This window comes from Myripristis murdjan, chromosome 12, assembly GCF_902150065.1.
Source record: "Myripristis murdjan chromosome 12, fMyrMur1.1, whole genome shotgun sequence".
Lineage (NCBI taxonomy): Eukaryota > Metazoa > Chordata > Actinopteri > Holocentriformes > Holocentridae > Myripristis > Myripristis murdjan.
Genome location: NC_043991.1, coordinates 31,443,721 through 31,467,409, shown reverse-complemented (window position 1 = coordinate 31,467,409; position 23,689 = coordinate 31,443,721). Strand labels below are relative to the sequence as shown.

General features: G+C 42.7%; 1 protein-coding gene and 1 long non-coding RNA gene across 4 annotated transcripts; one reads left to right on the top strand and one right to left on the bottom strand.

Moving 5' to 3' along the window:
• Positions 1–791: 791 nt before the first annotated feature.
• On the bottom strand, positions 792–4,803 carry LOC115368533 (uncharacterized). Its single transcript, XR_003929043.1, has 2 exons — positions 2,966–4,803; positions 792–1,256 (listed from the first exon to the last, which is right to left on the bottom strand). It is a non-coding gene; the product is annotated as an uncharacterized LOC115368533 (long non-coding RNA).
• Positions 2,749–23,370, top strand: setd1ba (SET domain containing 1B, histone lysine methyltransferase a). Of its 3 annotated transcripts, XM_030064665.1 has the most exons (19): positions 2,749–2,817; positions 3,257–3,373; positions 5,734–5,885; positions 6,156–6,254; positions 6,623–6,893; positions 8,032–8,153; positions 8,651–9,754; positions 11,466–12,212; positions 13,301–13,468; positions 13,574–13,667; positions 13,768–13,976; positions 14,984–15,062; positions 15,168–15,572; positions 16,001–17,296; positions 18,157–18,323; positions 18,692–18,817; positions 19,472–19,591; positions 20,522–20,659; positions 20,862–21,035. In XM_030064665.1, the coding sequence occupies exons 3-19, from the start codon at positions 5,748–5,750 to the stop codon at positions 21,033–21,035; spliced, it is 5,457 nt and encodes a 1,818-aa protein (XP_029920525.1). In that variant the 5' UTR covers positions 2,749–2,817; positions 3,257–3,373; positions 5,734–5,747. The 3 variants fall into 3 exon arrangements, with proteins under 3 accessions (XP_029920525.1, XP_029920523.1, XP_029920526.1); XM_030064663.1 differs by lacking the exons at positions 2,749–2,817; positions 3,257–3,373 and adding an exon at positions 5,213–5,518 and having other exon boundaries at positions 20,862–23,370; XM_030064666.1 differs by lacking the exons at positions 2,749–2,817; positions 3,257–3,373 and adding an exon at positions 5,213–5,518 and having other exon boundaries at positions 16,586–17,296.
• Positions 23,371–23,689: the final 319 nt, after the last annotated feature.

Sequence of the window (23,689 nt, the reverse complement as noted above, 5' to 3'; positions counted from 1 at the left end):
GTATGTAAACCAGACAATCTGCCTGATGGAAAAACAATGACATTTAAAATGAATCTCCCCTTGACTTTCACCTGTGTTGAGTCGTCTCTCCTGCAGCTGATGAATCCTTGATGGTGAGAACAATCTGATTTAAATCAGTGCTTTGCGATACTGAATTATCAGTTGGTATAGTTGGAATCTGATCCTCTCAAACCAGTCAAACTGTTGCATAGCTAAACTGAATATACAGATTCAAAGTTAGGATCCAGTGAAGAATGCATCATTTCAGTGAATGGTGGTGGGAACTGGTACATAGAAATGCTACAAAGTGAGCAACCTATCCCTTTAAGAGAAGTTGACACTGCCCTTTGCATTAGCTATTTTAAGTTAGAAGCACTATCAGGCTACTGAGCATTTATAAATGATTTAGCTATCCTTCCAGTATGTAGCCTCAGCACTTCGACAGCAATTTTAACTTACATGTTTGTCTTTGACAGAAATTTAAAAACAGCTATGCATTTGCAGCTTGATTCTGCACACTATCATCTAGCAGTATGAATTATGTTCAAGCCTGAAAATAAATGTTAACTGAATACAATGTAAGGTAATATAAATGTAAGCTTTTAAATTACCTTATCTCACATGCGACAAAATCCTCAGTTTGACTAGGCCTAAAAACCGTTTCAGAATTAGCATGTAATCCCCCGGAGGTAAATAAATAAACGAATGAATAAATGAATGAATGAGTGAAAAAGTCCAAAATAACTAAACACGATTTTCTCTAAATTCGACACAACAGCAACAACAGAACATTTATTTGAATGCAGTCTATTTTATTGACACATCTCAGGAACACAGACAAAGGGTAAAAGTCAAGTAAACGAAGTGATTACACAATCTACATTGCGAAATAAGATATCCATGCAAACAGCCTATTTAAGAGCAAAAAATAATGAAAAGTCGTTATTTTAAATAATATGAATACAGCATGGAGTACTTGCATGAAAAACGCCCAGTCCTTGAATAGGCGATTACAAAACCCACAAATGATCAAAAATGCCAAAGATGCCTGATTTGAATTACTCGGTATTTCTACAAACAGAATGGACTAAATGAATGAAGATACAAAGTTAGAAAGAAAAAAAAAACAGATTTCCTCTTTTGAACTGCCTGGCTAAATCTGTCTCGATGGAAATCGCATTGATGCCGTTTCCATGCAGCACAGTCCATCTGATGAAAACAGGAGACAGATACTCAATCAGTATGGATGGTATGGCCTGCAAAATAATGCTTAGAATTACTAATAAAAAATAGAATTGTTTGACTTACGGGGAAAAACAATTAAATGTTGAATACATGGACCATATAAAATACTAAGATGTCCTTAAAGTGTGCAATAATATATCGCTTTGCCTAACCTTTTCATTCAGTACACTAAGTAAAAAGCATTCTTAAATAACATCGCCGGGTAAAGGACGACATGCGCCTGAGACAGCTGAACAGAGGCCAGTTCACTAATCCCCATTGTGTGGAACATTCTGGTCTGCCTGTGCGTAATGCTGGCGCAACCCAGGGGAGTGTTGTGCAAAGGCCTATAAATAACCTAGTCAGTGGCTTTGGGAAAACCTAGCACCATCTAGAATGTGATCGCTATGCGTAGTAAACGGTCTTCAAAATTGCCTGATTTTTCATAGACGCTTACACTGCATGAAGGGGAGTCGCTTCATGGTTAATAGAATACTGTGAGCCTCATGACCAACTACAGAGGAATGCGAACACTTGCCGCGCTCGGAATGGATAACAAGAAAAACAGGCCTCTGACACTGTATGCCTTTATCAGAGGAAAAGTCTTGTTGCTGTGAACTGAACAGCTCCATGAGCTCACAATGACGCGCTTGGTCGTGTCGTGACAGTCACTTTAGTGTAGCTGCAAGCACATTTTGAACTCTGTGCGGAAACCCAAAAAAAATACACGAATGGTGATATGGTCCGGGGCAATGAGGGCAAACAGTAATGTAGTCCCAAAAATGAGTGCGCCCTGTGGACACACCTGAAAACCCTTTACACGCGAGATTAAGACACTCTCACCCCTGTTTGCCACTCTCTTCTCCCCCCTCCACCAACAAGATGGACAGCACTTTGTTTGCAGGCGATAAATCTTCTCCTCAGCACTTGGAAACACAGCGAATCACGAGCCTGTTGCCTTGAAAGTAGTGCAGAGAGCACACGGAAGCCCCGAGCCCTCTGGCTCCCGAGACAAACAGCACAGCGCTGCTGCAGGATTCCTGATGACCTTATATGGCTGTGTGGGGGCGCAGCGCGCTCGGGCTCTCGTGGCAATCGGCCAGACCTCTCAGATTACTGCCGTTGCCACGACGAGTCAGCCCTGCAGCCAGGCGACGGTTCTCAACACGCCACGTAACGTTCCCGTTCTTAACGCAATCCTTAACAGTTTTACACACACACACATATACATAAAATCTATATGCTTTTAAAAGCACACACCCCGTTTAGTTAAAGCATCTTGGTTCCGGGATATATTATTTCTGATAAAATTTCAGAGAACCACCAAGACCTATCCCGGAAACAGCTCTCATCGAACGACCGAGCCTCACCCAGTTATGGCGCAGCAACATTTTACAGCACACTGCCTCCTTTGTCTGCAAAAGAAGCCATTTTGAAACAGAAGAGCAGAAGTCCTATTGAGCAAGTGTAGCTTAGACCTCAAAAGGTTTCTTTGAAGAAAGGGAGGCAGTGAAGTTCACGCATTATTTCTCCCCATAAGATGTTAAAGCTCGATTAAGACTCTGGTGGATTACATATTTTGAATGCCTCACTGTAAGTTTCTAGTTACAATACCAATAAAAAAAATAATAAATATGGGTTACAGTTAATATATTTTACAAGAGTTATGGTTTTGTTGGTAACGTTTAAATTACGCTTAATCGTGTAAATGTCCTCTGAGACATACTTACATAATACTTACACTGGAACTGGCCAATTTAGTGAAACAGCTCAAAATCCATTCCCTCTCAAAACAACCTCTCCTGGTAGTTTGTCATGTTGTGTGCGCTCACATTGACATGTCGAAATAGACGACGTTACATTTGACTGCATTCCTGTCTTCAGGGAAAGAGAAGAGGTTGTTTGCATATTGCCCACACAGATGATGCTTGAAGATGTTCAGCATACTCGCTGCTTAAGAGGCAAAGCCTACCACTGATCAAAAGTTTTCAAAAGAACTATCTGTCGTGCTAATGGATTCCTTCCTTTTCAGGAGATGCATTCCCACCTATTGTTATTGCCCTTATTAGAGGATCCGAAGATGGAGCTGAAAACATTCCTCCTGCCCCTGCGTTTAGGCCTGTTAAATGCATTTCATCAAAGTGCTGAGGTAAATATTTTCACCAGAGTTTTCCCTCCATCTGTTTCCTCTAAGAGTTGATAGACTGTTTTTGAGCCGTTGTAGACACTCTGAAAAGACTGCCACGCTGGAGTTGTCCACAAAATTTAAATATGCCCTTGAAGGAAGGTCAGGCGAAGCGTTTGGTTCTTAAATGGCAAATGGAGAGCCTACACCTAAACGTGACTGAAGCTACTCAACACTTTCACGTTACACAGGTACAATTTGAGCCGTTTCACCAAGGACAGATTATCACAATGTAGGGTATTATACTTTGCTGTTGTGGAGGAAAAACAATAGTGTTTAAGGTATCACCCTAACAAAGGGGTTATCAATCAAGAGAAAAAAAATCAGGCAACACTAACTACTTTACAAAGGGCCATTAGTAGCCCATGCCATGGCCTGCTCAGTCATCTGAGCAGTGCTACATTGATATTCTTAGACCAGCATGCCAGTGAACATATTGTATGAGTTGGCAGCCAGATACCAATATATAATCAAGTTCATGATAGATCAATAGATAATAAACTGACAGAAAACACTTTTAATAACAGTAACTGCATGCCTCAGTTCTACATAGCTTAATTACCAAAATTGTTAAATTATTATAAAAGAAGTTAACTTACTCATTGCTAATCATATCCTATAAGGCCATAAAGTGCAATGCCAACAATATGCCATTACACATTTTGTTAATTTCACTGTGTTGTTTTCTCTAATTAACACCTCCAAAACTATAAGCTGTTTATTCACAACATTTGGTTTCTTTTTTACTTCAGAAACAGAAATACTATTATATGGGTGTGCCATGACCTAGTTAAGACAAAGATGGATTCCAGGCAGAGGAAAAAAGGTTCAAAATGTCAAAGGGATTACATCCAGTATTTTTTCTTCCTTCTTCTCAATCCTTTAAAGGAGGAATCATAGTTTTATCATAGTCCGTGAGAGATGAGGAAATCAAGTATAAGATCCCTTTTGGAACAAAGGAAACCCATATAGGCCATTGAGTCCTGTTTCAGGAAAATGGCTGCCGAGAGCGCTCAGCCCCCTCTCTCTGCTCTGTGTTGAAGGATTCCTGAGCCGTGCCTCTAATAGTAGAAAGCTGAAATGCTGCTGCGCTCTGATTGGCCGCCCGAGCTGCTACTGTTAACCAGCCAATTGCCCGAGCACTGCAAAATATCATGCAATGTCAAACAAAACCCAGTTGTTTTGCAATATCCACCACAGAAAAAAAATCTTTCAGCCTTAATATTGCATAAAAGAAGGTGCTCCATGGTTGTCTGGAATATAAAAATGTGGCTGCAAAATGCTGAAGGCAATAGAGTCGCTCCGGATTAAACCAGAAGTGAGAAAAAGAGTCGGATGCGATCGAAGTGACTGCTGGATCATTAGACTTTCTATCGAAATCGCTCGGCATTTTTTGACTTTCAAGTGAAAAATCCAATTCCTGTAACTATCCCAGACATTTCCCATTGGCAGTCCACATTAGCGTCTGAACAGCGGAGTCCCACCGCAGCGATCAGCTGTTTGTATATGTTTTCTAAGAATGTCCTAATATGTTTGGATTGGGAGACACCACAGAAACAGTGCAAAGAATAACAAATAATGCGGCCTATTAGGTTTAATTAGTACCAGTTGAGAAAATATTGCCCCCTGTGTCTCTATCTTGTGTTTGCCAATTGGGTAAATTAAAGCGGCAGATTCAACACTAAAAGTAATCTCAGTATGACGCCAGGAGACTATCACAAGCCCAACATTGTTTTCACATGTGTAATTACGCGTAATTGTTACAGTCGTTTAGCAGTACTACCGTTGTCTTCAGTGTTGTAGCTCCAGTCAAAAGAGCAGAGGAAGGTAAATAACTTTGTAACGAAAGTGCTGCTAGCTGAGGAGCAGGCCAGGCTCAGCGGTGTATTGTGGGAGAGACAGAAGCTACAAGACTGGAGGCACACAATATGTGTTGGCTCTCGCCTAAAAGGAGGCAGTATTCTTCAAGCTAAATCATGTAATGTAAGCGGCGAAAGGAGGACGATTTTGTTTTCTCATCAATAAAAAAACGTTCGAGCGGACAAATCATGTCCAAGCCGGGGGAGAGAAACAGATTGAACGAAGACCATGGCAGAAAGCAGAGTTCAAGTAAGCTTGTTCTTTTTTCTTTCTCCAGCCTAATGCCTGTTTCGGTAACTGGGATAAGCTCGGTCCCATTTTGCTCGTAGTTGACTAGCCTATCACCCAGTAAGCAAAGTCAAGCATCTGTAATGTATCGGTATCTTGTGTTGGGTGTTTATGCTGATAGCGGGACCGTGTTTTGTCTCGTGGTTGCTTTTTATCGGTGCCTGTCGTTGTTTCAGGTTTGGCGAACGGCATGGATAGTCATCCCGTCTGCAGTTCGGGGGAGAAACGAAGTCACCATTGGAGAAGTTACAAGTTGATTATTGACCCAGCACTGAGAAGGGGATCGCACAAACTGTATCGCTACGATGGACAGACTTACAGCATGCCCGTAAGTGGATCGTTTACATCCGCCTTTGATGCGGCGAATCGCTACAATTGTAACCGAGTAACCGACCTCCATGATAGGTTACAATGTGTGCTGTTATGGGGCTGACTGGACGCGACGGGTTTGTTTCTGCATCTTGCACGGCGTGTCACATGTGTTCATTTCAGTAAGCGCACGCCACCGGACGCCGTGTGAGCAAACTACTTTGCAACAAGTTATTGCCTCCAAGTTTTGAATGGGAAGGATAACATTGTTGTCCCCCCTCCCTTACAGAACCCTGGGATGCCACCGGTGGACACCGTCCGGGACCCGAGAATCGGCCGTCTCTGGACTAAATATAAAGAGACGGACCTGCCTGTGCCGAAATTTAAGGTAAATACTCCGACAAAGCACGCCGGTCCCGTCAGAAAGTATCCTGCTCTCAAGTTTTTCGGGGACTGTCAAACGCGAGGATCGCCAGACACACCCCCTCGCAGGGTCTTCAAGATATCGCATGATAATGTGATTATGTTGAAGGGTTATCCGCCAAAATAATCTGCCCTGCACTAATACAGAAAATAATTTTGGGCTTTTTATCGAGTCTTGCACAATTACGGTAATATGGAACTGACCGGATTCACATGTTGTATGTAAATTGGCTTTCACTTTATCCAGCTGTCAGTCGTGACCCCATATAGTTGCCTATAATGATAATTGACCTGAAGCCACATCTCACATAACCTCGTCCCTTCTCTTCTTAGATCGATGAGTGTTACATCGGCCGTGTGCCTCCAAAGGAGGTGACGTTCGCGAGGTTGAACGACAACATCAGAGAAGGCTTTCTGACAGACATGTGCAAAAAATTTGGAGACATCGAAGAAGTGGAGATTCTGTACAATCCGAAAAACAAGAAGCACTTGGGAATTGCCAAAGTTGTTTTTGAGAGCGTGAAATCCGCTAAGCTGGCTGTGCAGACGCTGCACAACACATCTGTCATGGGAAACATTATCCACGTGGAGCTCGACCCTAAAGGTAAATAAATACTACTCCTCTTTCAGAAGTAAATACATATAACCTAAACATATGCATATTATAGTGTGTTACGTCCCACAGGAACAATAATAAGTAATGTAGTATTTGTGAAATCACCAGGAGGGCAGCAGTCACGTGTTTAAAATTTATGAGCGTTGCTTGGTAACCTCTGATAATTGAATTTCATTGAGAGCTAGTCTGCTCCTACCAGCCAATGAGAAGGAGATGTTGTGTTATGACTCCCACAGTGTAATTTCACATCTATAAACAAATACAAACCAATCTCTCAGATTCCTCTCTGCAGTAGGGAGTTTTGAGTCACATTTAATACTACCATCTGAACTTTTAAACATGCCAGCATCTTTCAGTGCTGCCAAAAACTACAATTTTATGCTATCTTGATATTAATCTAAACCATATGCATGCATAAAGCTTAGCCTCTGTATTTTGATATTATTTTTTTCCTGGCACTTGATTTTGTGTGCATTAAAACAAAACCCAAACAATTTACTAAATGTTCAGTGTCAGTCTTTATTGATTTCCACTGGCTGCTGTGTTTTAAAAAGAAGTGGGTTCGTCCTGATCTCCCTGACACATTTTTTCTTTGTTATGACATCCTATAATAGTTTGTGTAGATTCTCTTAAAGAGGCAGCCTCTCTTTTAAAAGTGAAGTTCATGAGCATTGTGTTTTTGTGTGGAATATGCAAAATCTGTAAGAACATCTTTACAGATGTATTATTACGACTGCATTGTGTACATCAAGTGCATACAGTGTTCTAACTTTCCATAACTAGACTCATAATACTGAAAACACACTATAACTATTTGTAACTATTTATATTGTGTGGTTGGAATCTTCTAGTTTACAGTTTGTATATAGATAAAAAGATGTGTGTTAGTCCCATAGTTTCCATTATAATTGTAAATAGTTTTATTTTGAGAGGACACAGATGCATAAATGCATGTTTCTCTTCTACAAATGTGTATTTTTGGTGTCTGCTCATATTTGTTTAATAATCACATTTTTTAAAAAAAATCACACTAGATTGGTTTTGATTCTGCCTGTTGGTAGTAGGGCTGCTTTTATAAACTTGGCATCAGACACAGTCTTATATCTCATATTTTCCATCCATTCAGGTGAAAATCGCCTTAGGTATTTCCAGCTCCTTATGAATGGCAGCTACACTCCCTGGACTCTGCCTGTAGGTGGAGAGGAGGCCAGAGAAGTTTCCCCTCGCATCCTGGCAGAAGCCCTACTGGTAAAACCTCCACTAACAGCATGCCAACGAATTTAATAAACTGGAAAAAGTGTTTTTGGTGATCATCTGTATATGGATATATAATTTCTTACTGTCTGTCTTTACACTTGAAAAGTCTGTTTGGTTGTGTGACTTTGTTCTCTTTGTGCCGTAAATATTGTTAGTGAATGATAGTTTTATATTGAACAAGCAAACTTGCCAATCAAAGCGGACATCCTTATCTCTAATCCAGTTTATCAGTGCAATAAGTGGTAAAATAGGGCAGAGGGAAGAATGTTATCCAGCCTCTTGCCTGCCTGCACAGTGATGTCACAAAGCCTTTGAAACATGCACTTCGAGCTGTGGCCTTGTAAACTGTAGTATACATGGACTTAGATTCTGTTGTTTTCCATGAGTTGCCTCTTTAGTGATCCTCTGTAGTCAAAGCCTTGAAATGTAACTGCTGAACTATGGCTATGCTGCCTTGAGCTAGCCTGATCCTGTGTGTTTCCTTCTAGGCCTGTGAGCCCATCCGCAGGTTGTCTGAGAGCAGTGTGTCTGCTGTGGGAGGCACAGCGCCGCCCAGCAGCACCACCACCCCACAGTCCCTGGACACGGCCTACTCCAGCCTAAGGCAGGACACACCCCAGTCCCAGGGAACCCCTCACACCCCACGCCAGACAGGCACCCCCTTCTCTCAAGACTCCAACTACTCCAGCAGGCAGTCTACACCTGCCTACCAGTCTGGCCGGTCTGAAAGCTCTGGGGTCTATAAGTCTCGCAGACATGAGAGCAAGTTCCAGGACGCCTATAATCGCAGACCAGAGCGGCCTCAGTACCGCAGCACCATGTATCGAAATACAAGCTCTGAGCAAGCTCCCTTTAAACAGCACCAACTCACCCCACCTGAGCCTCCACCCTCCGCCTCCTCCTTTACTTACACAGCACCTCCCCCTGCCACAGCCAGCTTAAAGTCGGCCTTCTCCGCTTACCAGGCCCCCATGCCCCCTGCGTTTCCCCCCTCAGAGCCAGCCTTCCATCACCCTGCCCAGAGGGAGGACGAGTACCTCAGGCCACCTCAGCCACCTCTGGCCGCTGCCACTGACTTCTTGCCTGTCAAGGACAGGCCGGAAACTCCACCAATCCCAGAGCCTCCTCCAGAGCCTTTGCCCCATCCAACGACCCCTCCTCCTCAAACGCCGGAGCACTGCCCATCACCTGGCTCACCCACACTGGATTCAGAGCGAAATAGCCTGGATTCCCGTATTGAAATGCTCCTTAAGGAGAAAAGGACAAAACTGCTGCCCTTCTTGGCGGAGCGTGACTCGGACACTGAGGTGCGAATGGAGGGAAGCCCAATATCCTCCTCATCCTCTCAGTTATCCCCAATTCCTCCTTTCACCTGCGGCTCTCACGGTGGCCAGCAAAATTCCCGTCCCTCCAGCACAGGCCTGGAGGACATCAGTCCAACACCACTGCCAGACTCGGATGATGAAGAACCGATTCCTGGAACAGCCTCCCTTCTCAAGAAAGTCAGCTCTCCTGTCCATGAGAAGATGAACATCAGTGACCTCAAAGATGGTCACTTTAGAAGCCACACTCCCACTGATAAAATAGATATGGTAAGACAAAGCACCTGCCACATTTTCTTTGTAGTATTTGTTGGAAGTAGAAAATGTGGGGTCACCCGGTAGCTCACCAGTTAACAGCATGTACCGTGTGTTAAGGCTGAGTCGCGATCACAGGGTCCCGGGTTCAAATCTGACCTCAGGCCATTTGCTGAATGTCATCTCCTATCACTCCCCTGCCTTTTCCGCCTCTCTCTACTACTAAAAAAGTCTAAACAAAAAAAGGAAATTGGGCATTCACAAGAACGGTGATTGAGATTTGGGGAATTAACTTAAAAAACAGTAAAGTCACAGCACCCTTCAGTGCCCTTAGCAAATGTAGCTCAAATCCATTCTAATGCACTGATGTCCTTGATTAACCTGTAGTAGGCCTGTAATGATATTTTACTTACAACCCTGTAACAGTTACCTAGGGGCCACAGGAAGTGAGAACCAGCTTCATTGGGAGGTGGTTGTAAGCATATAGGTTTCCCTTTTGTTTCATTCTTTTCATTCAACCATGTAAAGGAAATTCTGGTGTCACAGCAAAGTGTGTATGAAAGAGTTGTTGAGCTGAAAACAAAGTTAGGGTCCTCTTGAGATAAAAGGTCCTTTTTAACACAGTTAACAGGTGTTCTGTTGTTTGCTTTTTTTTTTCAAAGAAAGAAAATGATATCAAATTTTTCTGACTTAGTTTTTGAGATTTTCTCTCAGAGGTAGCTTCCCTGTTTTAGACTCAGCTCTTGTCTGTTTAAAGAGGTGGGCCAAAAATTCTTTGCACATTGGGCTCTGAATGTGCATGAAAGCTGTAAAATTCCTTGTCAGTTTAAGTAAAACATTCTTTTTAAAAATATATAATGAATAGTGCGTATTAGACCTGGTTGTATTTGTATTACTAGTAGCATAACAAGTTACTCTCCATGTTTATTGCCAGTCTACTACTACTTGGCCGGTGACGCGGTTGTATTTGTATACCTTGTGCCGTCCTTTGAAAGGAGGAATAAGAGCCCTTCTGCTGCTGGGGAATTGAACACTTTCATTTCCTCTTTCTAACACTCACAGCACATGTTAGCATGGAGGAAAACACAGTCTGGCTGTTGGCCCCATTCAGCCACACACTTCCTGGTTTTGCTGAGCCTGACAGTCAGGATTGGCCAGAGCGTTCCATGTCTCACATTTCAATTTATCACAAAGCAAACACTGCTAACTGGTCATTTGGGTAAAGACACCACTCCCATGCTGAGTATACTCTGCTTGGTTTCTTTTCTGTACTGGTTGTTACAGACATCCTTTTGTACGGAAAACATTTGAGAAGAGAATTCATTGCAGTTAGGTTTAATGTTCTGGCTTTATCATGACCTATTTTGCTTTCATAATTATTTGGTATCTGTACAAACAGCTGTGTTTGAAATCATGCTGCCAAAAGGTCAGTTGTGTTTGACTACAGTAGTGCATATACTAAACTTTGAACTTGGATCAGCCTTTAAATGATTTGCTACTCTTGTTTTGAATGATTAACATGTAATGATATGTTGCAAAATAGTAACAGAGTGGACATTGGTTTTACAAATTCAGGCCAGTTGTCTTTTTGTGAATGTTTTGAAACAAAAGGGAGACTGGTTGTATTTGTGACAGTATTGTATGGAGGAGGGAAACATTGACTTGGCAGATCTTCAAGTGTTTCTTACCCAGTAAAATCCCATAACCAGTGTCCCTTCTCACACAGGGGCATCAGTCATCTGGAGAAGACATGGAAATCTCTGATGATGAGATGCCTGGAACCCCGATCACTAGTGGAGATTGTGCCAAGGGCATTGTTGTAAACTCTGCAGTGTCCCCAATGCCTCAGACCATTCCCATCCCTCCTCCAGGCTTCCCTCCTCTGCCCCCGCAGCCTGGCTTCCCCATCCCACCTCCCCACCTCCCTCCTCACTCTGCCGTCACAGGCCCCCCTCATCACCTGGCTGGCCCTCCTGGAGTCCCTCCACATATGATGCCACCTTTGAGTCCTTATCCTGGCATGATGCCACTGGTGCAGATGGACCTGATGAACTGCCTACCTCAGTGGGGTAGTGTTCACATGTCCTTCCAGATGCAGACACAGATGCTGAGTCGTATGGCACAGACCAGAGGACCCTATCCGTACCACCATTTTATGGGCGGTGGTACGTCTGTGCCATTTGGGGGACCCTATGCTCCTCTTTCCATGAGTGCTACGCCAGCTGGCAGTGCGGGGGGACCCGGACAACCGTGGCCCCATCCCAGCATGCCAAAGTTCAACCCCGCTGTTCCTCCCCCTGGATACGAGGCTAAAAAAGAGGACCCCCATAAGGCCACAGTGGACGGAGTGCTCATGGTCATAGTCAAAGAGCTTAAGGCCATCATGAAGAGGGACCTCAACCGAAAAATGGTGGAAGTGGTAGCTTTTAGGGCATTTGATGACTGGTGGGACAAGAAGGAACGCTCAGCGAAGGTTTGTTATCCATTTTACCACTTTCTACATCATCAGAGTTCCTGTCCAAACACATTCATGTGGGAAAAGTATTACATCATACTAACTAGTAACTGTGTTTCTAAGTTATTCCGAATGTCATATACATTGGAACAGGCAATGTTCTAGTTTCTTTGAAGGCGATATGCCTAAAAATACTACCCAATTAAAGTACACCAAATGGTGGAAATACACCAAACAGTTATGTGTTTTCATTTAGATTTGGACTATATTACAGAGTTGAACAGTATTTGGGATGTTATCCCCCCATCTTTGATCTGTGCAATGAATTGAATATGTTGATTAACCAGGTTGTAGTTTTCCCATTTAAATTGTCAAAGCATAAATATCAATAATAATAATAATCAAACAATCAAAGGTTTTCAGCAGGATAGCATGGTGCCTATTGTCATTTAGGTTTTAAGATTTTTAAAAACTAGAACAGGTAGGGACTATGCTTGCTGAGCCCATCCACAGCAACGAGGCAAAACTAGATTACTAGTTTCCTAAAAGAAATTGTAACATTGTAGATTTGTTCTGCTCCATCAGTAAGCAATGTTTACCAGAGCCACTAGGAGGCCCCACTGTTTTATTACTGGAAAGACTCTGAGTGTGATACTAGGTCTGGCAAAAATGATAAAAATTGTTTCTCTATTCAGTGTTATTATTTCAATATTATTTCATTCTGCAGTCCAGCCTACTTTCATGAGTTTCTTTTATAATTTAAATATATTTTTTCTAATGTTATAAGGCTTACTTGATGATTTGGGCAGTTAATTAAAGGTGATGCAAACATCTTGACAAGCATCCAAATGGTAGCTTTTGGCTGCTGTAAGATATAAACAAATGCTGAAGAGGAGAAACACTTTAATTTTAAGTAGCGTGTTTAATTATGACAGGTCGCAGATAAATCTGGCCATGAATATATGCACACCAAGAGTGTATTTGGTCATTTTTGTGAATTGATTCATCATATGGATGACTCAAATTTCTGTGGTAATTTTTTTTTTTTCACAGAGCATTTCCAAAGTTTGCTTTAGGGAAACTTAATTCTGTTCTGTGCTTTTCAGGCGTCCTTGACTCCAGTGAAGGGTGCCGAGGGAAAAGAAGAGGAAAAACCCAAACCCAAAGAAACCATGGGCTCAAGTCTGCTAGAGAACTGGAACAAGGGTGAGGGACTGGGCTACGAAGGCATGGGTCTGGGTTTGCGAGGTGCCATCCGCCTGCCCTCCTTCAAGGTAAGCCTTGAGATTTGCTGGCCTTCCTGTAAACATGGGTTAGGAGAAGAATATATGCGTTCTCAACCAATTGGATTGCATATTGGTGTTTTGTTTTGCGATAAGGTGAAAAGGAAGGATCCTCCTGAAGCTGCAGCTACAGGGGACAACAAGCGGGCCCGGCCATCCACTCCTGTAGACGATGAGCTGGAAGATGAAGGTAACTCAGCACTACTAATGTCAAGCACATGGGGATACTCTCCCCATATGTGTTGCACAATTGCCAATTCCTCATTTTTCTCCTGGTTCTTTTTACTCAGAGCGTGATCGAGATCCAACTGAGCTACCCTTGGATGATTCCAAAATTGATGGTGACAGCACATCGGCAAAGCGAAGACACTCGCGGCCCCTTGAACTGGACAGTGAGGGGGAGGAGGATGTTGAGACTTCTGAAAAGGAGGAGTCACTGTCTGACAGGGAGGAGGAGCCTGATGAAACTGAGGCCATGGACAGGCTGTCTTCAAGCAAAGTGAGCTGTGACCAAATTACTAGATGACGTATGGTTGTTGTGTGTGTGTGTGTGTGTGTGTGTGTGTGTGTGTGTGTGTGGTGTGTGTGTGTGTGTGTGTGTGTGTGTGTGTGTGTGTGTGTGTGTGTGTGTGTGTGTGTGTGTGTATCATGCATGGAATTTTGTCTTCACTTTGAATTGTGTTTTTAGTATCTTCATAACATATATCTATGTATGTTGTTTCTACTTTTGTGTGCACCGTGCTTGCTTCAGTGAAACAGCACATTCCGTTTTTCTCTTCTGCTAAATTTATTCTTGGGCCAAAAATGAGCCGTCTAAACACTTTTACATTGTTAAGGTCACTGACACCGTTCAAACGGAGACATTTTCAGCATGTTTTGGAATGGGGTGCTCCTGCTCAGATTTTTGATCCAATCTATAACTCTATCACATTTCTTTTTAAAAGTCAATTCATTGGCCCTATTAAATCTGTTTATTTTCAGCCAAGCAGCAAGTGTTATTACTATTTCTATACTTTCAGCTAGAAATTTCATTCAACTTATAAAATTTTCAGCTTACTGAGGATATTATTGGTGTTATTTATTCTTTTTGGAAATCTTTAATACTTATTTATTTATTTTACATGATTTCACTTTTTCTCTTTTTATTTATATGAGCAGAATGTTCAAGCTCAAGCTTTTTTGGGAGTTGTTGTAGTCTTTCAAACTTTAAGCTCGAAGCTTCATCCCAGCACATGCTTCTACAGCTGCCCAGAAACACCTTAGTAACTACCTTAGCACTACTGCTACTGGTTTTTCTCTAAAGATATTGATTAAATATGGGCCATTAAATAACAACTGGGCTAAGCTTCAATAATCAAACTACTAAGCTGCAAGTACTTCTTCAGTTACTGAACCTACTGCTTGAAATGCTTCAGTTGCTGCTAGCCTTTCCAGCTGAAGCAAACACGTATCTTGTCATCAGAAAATTTAGCCTTTTCTAGTTTGAATATTTAATTGTCTCTTCAGGAGAGTGGAGATGAGGATGAGGATGAAGAGGCAGACTCATCCAGTCAGAGTGACAGTGATTCATCTGATACGTCTGAGGGTATGTTAAAAACTTCTTGATATAAACAGCCGTTTGGTTATTCATATTGAAGCTGTTAACAATAATTGTCGTTCTCCCCACCCCCCACCCCCACCACCAATCAAGTAATGTCAGAAGCTGAGAGTTCAACATCGTCCAAGGTAGGCTCCGACTCCTCAGGAGAGAGTGAAGACTCCTCTGACTATGAGTCAAGCTCAGAGGAAGAAGAGGAGGAGGAGCAGGATATGGCCATAGAGGTGGAGGTTGAAGGCAAAGAGGACGAGGTTCAGACCTCTTCATCTTCGTCATCCTCTTCATCTTCATCAGAAGATGAAGACAGGGTAGAGATGGAGATGAAGGCACCCAGCACCCCTGCAGGTCCTGCCCCAGAGGATGGTGAGGAGCAGACACCAAGGGAGCAGCTGAGCGGCCAGCCCAAACTCAGATCTCCGAGCTCTGGGGATGAGGGAGCTGACACGGGGCAGAGCAGCACAGAGGACCTGAAACCACCGTCGCCTAAAGGAGTCCTGGGTAGGCACACCACATGCTAGTTATTTAGCAGACATAATATTTTCCATCATATTCATGTTTTATTTACTAACCTTGCTTGACTTACTTGACTTTCCACTCACCTTGCCTGTTAAAATGAGACATTGAGTGCATGATAGTAACTTAATTTTATTGTTCAAACAAAAAAAAATAGAATAAAAAAAATGTTAATTAGTTCTCCACAGCAAAAGTGTTTTTTTTTTTTTTTTTTTTTTTTTTTTAAATTTTGATCAAGGTAAATAAAAACATTGTTACATAGTGCAGGAATTTAAATATTTTAGTGATGAAAAAGTCAGTAGGTCTTACATTTGACATCAAGTGGGAACCCTGTAATTGCTGATGTGTATTTTGAAGTCGTGATGTCAGTGGTGAAAGAGGATTCTGAACAGTGTCTTTGATTGTCTTTTTAGTGGAAGAGCCAGACATCCCTGTAGATGGTAGCACTTCTTTAGTAAAGTCTGGGCCTCAGGAGCATGTTCCCTGCCTCCGGCCGCCCACCCCCACAGGCTCCCTGTCTGAGAATGACCAGGACATACAAGCAAAGAATGAAGTTGTGCATGAGGAAGTCCCCTGCACCCCTGCTCTGGCTTCATCCCACCTGGATCCAGAAACCCCTGTTTCCAAATCCCTCTCTCCATCTTACATGCAAATTCCTCTCCCCCCTCACCCAACTATGGAGGGTCGCTCCCTTCTTCCCCCCCCTGGTCCTCTGCCCGACCTCCCCCAGCGGGCCAGACTACCCACAGATGAGGACATCCCCCGCACCCCTGGTAGAGACCTGATGGACCGAGCCCGGGGTCTGGGCAAGTCGCAGAGCACAGATATGGTCCCCATCACACCTGGAAGTGATGCCCCGCTAACATGCAGCAGCCTGTTGCTTAGCTCCCCTCACATCCCTGGTAGCCCCTTCTCCTACCCTGCCCAGTCTCCAGTACTAAGTGCAGGTGTTCCCCGCACCCCCGGCAAAGATCTGACGTTCACCCCTGTCTTCCCAGACCCCACAGCCCTGACTGTTCACAGGAAGTCATCCCCTGAGTGCCTGGATGATAGGCCAGTTTTTAAGGAGCCGCCCATCAGCACTCTACCCAGCCAGGCCGCATCAGCTGAGGCACAGGACTCATCCTGCCTCCCCGAAGATCTCCCCACTGTCCTGTCCATAGATGGCTCTGTGCTACCCGACTCTGCCCCACCTAAGAGGAAGCCTGGTCGGCCCAAGGGCAAAAAGACCCTTGCTGTCCCCCCACCTCCTGAGTGTGCGGAGCTTTCATCCACCCCAACGGCTCTTCCTCATGATCCCCATGTCAGAGATGTTACAGAAGAAGCTATGTCTGCCATGTCCCCAGACGTCTCCATCCACCCCAGCTTGGACTTCAGGGAAGGAGAAGTGGAGCCTCAGACCGTCCTGCCTGCAGAAGACGGCTTCCTGCCCTACGACAAAGCAGCGCCTGTGGCTGGTAAGCCTGTTCGGAGGCAACGCCGATGTTGGGAGGAGATCCTTCTGGGCAGCTTGTCCCCTGTCACCACACCTCCCTGGCCCACTTTCAGCCGGCGCTCCGATTTTGAAGAGATGACCATCCTGTATGACATCTGGAATGAGGGCATAGATGAAGAGGACATCCGCCTTCTGCAGATCACGTATGACAAGATGCTCCAGCAGGATAATGGGAATGACTGGCTCAACGACACACTGTGGGTCAACCACCCTCATATCCTTTACTGCTGAGCCTCTGCTTGTAGAGGCACACCTCTTTTTACTCTACAGATCACATCTAATTAATTGGCTTTCTTAAACAATCGCACCAGTGATTTTGCTTGCATAGTCCAATATCTAAAAAATGTATGTACTTAACATTTCTGCTAATCTTCTCCCAAAGCAAGCAGTGATATTTTAGAACCATTCTGGAATAATTTTTCCTACCTTTTATCTAGGCATTGGATTCCATTCATTCAAGAACAGTATGAAAATTTCATGGACTTCAACCTTTCTTCACACCAGTATTACATCACTGCAATAACGTCCACATTCGTTTTCCAAACAGCACCAGCACTGTTGTGTCTTGATGACTTGAAATCGGGGTGGAGTGAAACGGTCTCTCCACCAGAAAATAGCCCCAGCAGAAACGTTGACACAGCCAATTATCAGTTTCATGGTTTATGAATTGTGACGACTTTTGTCAGCCACAGAAGCAGAACATCATAAGGTGGGCATTTCAACCAAAAATTCAAATTTGAAAATCAACGTATTTTGATTACATGTTGTGAAATACTACGTGCCCCCACATGATGGGAAAAAAAATGGTTTGTTGCCATGCAAAATGTGGGTAATTTGTTGTAAATGGAGCAAACACTCTATATCACTGGTGTGGTCTTTTGAGTAGTCTCACTTTGTGCTTATTGAATCCTAAGCACCCTCTGCTGGCCATCATCGGTTACTGCTTGTCTGTATATTAGTGTTGGAGTCAAGGAGCCTAGACCAGCTCACATAGCCAATTACCTGTTTTAGCTTCAAAGTTGTTTTGACAGCTTTCATCCAGAGGTTCCTAGCCATTCCTTGACTTCCCTGCACCTACCAACATCCCGGGAGTGAAGCGAAAGAGGAGAGATGATGGAATGAGGGATCATATGACCGGCTGTGCACGTAGCGAGGGATACTACAAGATCGATAAGAAGGACAAGATCAAGTATCTTCAGAGCACACGGCTGCAGTCAGAGGAGCCACCGGTGGACACACAGGTGGGCTCCAGTTTGCACATTGGAGGGCTGGAGGTAGTAGTAGGAGATATTGGATAGCATGAGTATGAAATCATGTTTTAACAGTATTGTAAAAATGATAGAAATCTGTGTATAAATGTAAAGTGTATAGGACAAAATAGATTTAAAATCAGCAGCAATAAGGCAATAAGCAAAATGTGATGTTAAAAATAATGTGTGATGACAGCAAGGTAATGTGCACTGAGATACAAATCAAATGACTGTTGTGGAAGTGCTACATGTTAGTAGTGTGTGTGTGTGTGTGTGTATTGATCTCTCTCTCTCTCTCTCTCTCTCTGTCTCTCTCTCTCTCTCTCTCTCTCTCTGTCTCTCTCTCTCTCTCTCTTTAGGGTATGAGTATCCCTGCACAAGTTCATGCCTCCACCAGAGCCGGCTCTGAGCGCCGGTCAGAACAGCGCCGCCTGCTGTCCTCTTTCGCTTGTGACAGTGACCTACTCAAGTTCAACCAGCTGAAGGTAAACAAACTCAAAAAAAAAAAAAAAAAAAAACATGTCATAACAACATGAGAGTGACAGATGCAGCAGACAGCAGCCAGTCAGTCTCCAGTACGACACAGTAATTGTGATTCATTGGCGTTCACCTGAGCGGTGCTCCTGCTGTGGAGGTGGCTGGATAAAGTGCAGAACAAGTGATGCAGACATATACAGTTCCTCCAGCTCACATGCTTATTATGTGCAGAGTCCAGTGCATGTGTGAAAGGGGCCTCTATGTTTTAGTAATGTAGTGTATACAGTTGTCAACACAAAAAAGAAATTGCAATTACAGTATGAAGGACATGTCATCAGATACAGTTTTTGTGATAATGGATGTTTGTTTATGTCACTGCGGATACAGAACTGCTGTTATTGATATGTCATTGGCCACCTTCAGTCTTTGCTAGAATGTTTTCTCTAATGGCAGGATAAGTATATCACCAAATAATTGAAAATGTCACTACTGACTAATCCGATTCCAAAAGGGGGTCATTGGTGTTTTTGTAAATGTTTAATGTTTCTGGTTTCCTCAGGCTCCAGAAGCTGTTGTCCTTTCATGCACAACACACATCTACATATACAGACAACAAACAACGATTTCAATGTGACATGTTTCTTTTTCCATTCTGTTCCCAGTTCCGTAAGAAGAAGATTCGATTCTGCAAGTCGCACATCCATGATTGGGGTCTGTTTGCCATGGAGCCCATTGCTGCTGATGAAATGGTAATCGAGTATGTGGGGCAGAACATCAGACAGGTGAGAGATGCTTGCGCTGCTCAGAGTGGGTTTTCTGTCACATTGGTTTACACAGGTACTACTTTTTTTTTTACTAGGACTAACTCCTACTTTTTGGCTTGGTTTGGGTTCTGGGTTGAAAAAAAAAAAAACAGTGTCTGAACACAGCAAGAGGGTTTCACAGTAATACTACTACAGTGTCACGTTGCTGAGAAAAACATAATATTGCAATTAGTGATTCCTTAAACCAGGCTCTTGTGTGGTGTATCACCATAATATTGGAACAGCCACCACAAAACAAATAGCTGTACAGATGTGGAATTGATCTAAATGAATGACTTTTGCTTTGTGGTGCCATCACACTATGTTCTCTGTCACAGCCGACTAATGCACTCAGCTGGTGTCTGTGTTGGTGAACAGTAACAGATGTTTAAACTGCCCAATACTCAGAGAACATGACGGCAGTGCAAATGGCAGCGATATGGGCCTGTTTTCCATGAGTTTCCACTGGACACACTGATGCCACTGTATAAAGGACAAGGAATGGTTTTAACCCATGACAGACTGGGATATATTTTAATTTAAAATATCTAGTAGTGTAATCAATTGTGTTTTAGAAGATTCTGCATGAAGGACCTTGTTGCTCCACCATCCACCAATAATTGATGTTGATTTTTTTGTGCTCTCTTGTGTCTTTCATGAGTTAATTAATTACCTGTAGCAGCAACAGTCTTGCTTGTTTACATCAGTGTGTACATCAAAAAAAGTTCAATACATTTATAAATGTCCTAAATTGACAGTAAGACAACAGTTAGGTAATATATGAAGTATGATAATAATGAATAATATGGACCTTGGGCTGATTGTGGACACACATGCCAGAGAGGCCCAGGCAGTAGAAGCATATTAATGTTGCTGGTCCTGTAACAAATGACCATTTTGTGTGCCCAGGTGATCGCGGACATGCGTGAAAAGCGTTACGAGGAGGAGGGCATTGGCAGCAGCTACATGTTCCGTGTCGACCACGACACCATCATCGATGCCACCAAGTGTGGTAACTTTGCCCGCTTCATCAACCATAGCTGCAATGTAAGACAATCACAAAATGTCCCTTATCCAACAGTGTGATTCATATCAAATCATCCTCCTGAACTCTATGAGGTCCAGAGATCGGATCATTCAGTGTTAGCACAACTGCCCTGTTTAGCACAAGCAGGCATAAGCAAACTCTTAAAGAGCTCCAAGCCAACCATACTCAAAATGTGTTTGTGTCTTTTGGTTTTTCTCTTAGCCCAACTGCTATGCGAAGGTCATTACGGTGGAGTCTCAAAAGAAGATTGTGATCTACTCCAGACAGCCCATCAACGTCAATGAGGAGATCACGTACGACTACAAGTTCCCCATCGAGGACGAGAAGATCCCCTGTTTGTGTGGGGCAGAAAACTGTAGGGGAACGCTAAACTAACGCTGGCGTCCACTCAAGGAGAACATCTTCCAGGATTTAAGAGTGCTGTCCCCAGACCACATTTTACATTTCCCAGAAATGCACACAGACTCCACGCCAAAAACCCACAAGAGAAGGAACTCTCCAGGAAACTTTTTTTTTTTTTTTTTTTTTTTTTTTCGGTTTTCTGGAACTGAATAGGATTTTTCTGGGGGTAAAAACCTGGCAAGTCACCTGGATACAGCTACCTGTAAAGGGACACTTCTCTTTCTCACACACACACACACACACACACACACACACACACATTCAAAGTTGTTTACGATTTCTGGTGCTCTTGAAAAGAAAAAACTACTTTTTATGTCTGCCAGTGACCCAGAATTTACAAAACACTGACTTGCTGGTGCAGCACTTCCTTTCTTCCTGTCAAGTGGTAACTCAGCATGGTTCCCTCCATAGCTCGTCCTGGTTTGTACAGTTTGAACTACTCTCATTTTTCTCATAAGCTTCATGTACACCTCATGTGGTACGAAACCCCTGACACACACTCACATGTTCAGCTTCTTAATACTGTTGACACGCACAAGTTCACTATAACAAAAAAAAAAAAAAAGGCCTCTCTGTGGGAGAGGACGTGTGTACCCCCCAAGCAGATGGCAAACTACACTATTCTCATCCAGCAGCAGTGACAGGAGACAAAGTGGACTGAAACTGCTCCTTGTTGCCCCCCCACCCCCCCACCCGCACCAAAAACTGATTTAAATTGAAACAACAAAATGGTTAATCCTGCCACAGATTTAAATATTGGGATATCATACCTGCTTTCACCAGCCAATAATGTGGATCATGCTGCTTCCTATTAGTTTATGCAAGGTTCAAGTTTCTAGTTGTGCAAAATGGTATTAATGGAATTTCCAGTGTTTTCCATTTTTGTTTAGATTTTTCTTGTTTTGTTTCTTCAAAGACACTATGTGTGTATGAATGATTGAGAATGTCTTTGTCCTTGTCTGGCTCGTGAGTGAGAGTATTTATCAGTATACCTTGGTTTATGCGGATGTGAGTGTGGCGCCCCCTGTGGGCCTCAGTGGTGAAGGCTGACCAGTCACCCACAACTCCCAAAAGTGAGTTTCAAGTCGATTCCTGTCTGCATCCACTGGACACTGTCTGCAAATGTTCATTACATGACAAAGTTGTCACTTTTGGAAAAAATTCTGAGGGCCAAGATAGTCGGCAGAAAAAAAAAATACATTGTATTATTTTAAAGTGCCATATGAATGTGTAAACCTTGTCAGCTCACCTGAATGGATAAAACCGATTTTTTCATGGAGCTGTCATTTGCAGCTGCGTTAACGTGCATGCACAAAGAATTGCTGCCTATTTTCACCAAAATGGGTGTTAATGTTTTGGTTTCCTTCACCTGTAGTGTGTTGAAGTAGGACTCTTAACTCTGCCAGTGTTGATTCTACCTATGAGAGACAAGTGTTTCTACCGCTCATCAGACCTCCTGTCAGTAGTTCCCGCCCTCATCTGTGTGAAATATAGATTGTGTTTCTTTGACTAAATCCATGAAGAAGAAAACTCTTTCCTGTCTGTGAATGCACTAGAGGCTTGCACTTCTGCTCTATGCCCTCTCTAGCCAATCAGTTTTCTTAAGACCAAGTCACTCATCACTTGTCATTCAGTTGGATTAATTATGGAGAATTTTTTCACCACTGATGTTTATATTGTACATCATTACTTAAAGAAGATCTAAAGCTTTTTTTTTTTTTTTTTTTTTTTTAATCACAGGGGTAATAACTTTTGAGATGCATCTCCTCTTTTTTTTTTAACAAAAGACTGAGTATTTAAAAAAAAATCAGGGATCTGTAAAAGGAATCTGAGGGTTGAAGGGTTGTTTATTTAAAGAAAAGGTTGATTGTGTACAGGAAATGTCTCCACCTCCCTTTGAAAGATTGTTTCTTGTAGAAACGTCTTCATTTTCTGCCTATTTGCTTCGTAATCGTAAAATATGTAAATACTTTAACTGTGAATACTATATAAATATATATATATACATATATATATATATTTTGTTCTTGGGATTTGCTACATAAATACAGCTCAAAGGTCTATGTAACATATGAGGTGAGCGCTGAGCTGGTAGCAATAATTTCAGCTTGTGTCAAGCTTTGTTTTTTATTTTCTGTTGTAAATTCTATGAAAAGCTGTTTGCGGTGTGGAGAAAAAACAAAGGTGCAGAATTGGCATGGGAAGAGGATGGAGTTATCAGCCTGTTTCTCATGTCTATTTATTATACAACAAATGTGTGAAAAAGGAAAAAATGGAAAATAAAGGCAATTTTGCATACAACCATAAACAGTGTTTTTTTTTTGTTTGTTTGATTAATGTTTTTTTTTTTTTTCATTAAGAATGGAACAAAAAAGTCAAAAAGACGTCAAATCAGTAACTCATTGGAATGATAGTTTTGTATTTCATGGCAAAACACGAGTCGCTGATCATGCAGCATCACATTACAAGGGGCTGAGGAAACCCAGCCGTGATGTCAGCACTGGTCATGTGACTCAGCTGCATGATCATGAAGAGACTTGAGAGTGTGGCCACAGCAGCACGCCATGCAGGGAGGAGCTCTCTGACTGCTCACTCTACATGTCAGCATTCACTCAGCTCAATGCTTT

What these genes read in the sequence shown, in the direction of transcription:
- setd1ba (XM_030064663.1), top strand. Translation starts at nt 5,458, where the DNA reads ATGTCCAAGCCGGGGGAGAGAAACAGATTGAACGAAGACCATGGCAGA. An exon ending in GACAGACTTACAGCATGCCC is followed by an intron (nt 5,886 to 6,155) that starts GTAAGTGGATCG and finishes CCTCCCTTACAG; the next exon opens with AACCCTGGGATGCCACCGGT. An exon ending in TCCGCCTGCCCTCCTTCAAG is followed by an intron (nt 13,469 to 13,573) that starts GTAAGCCTTGAG and finishes TTTTGCGATAAG; the next exon opens with GTGAAAAGGAAGGATCCTCC.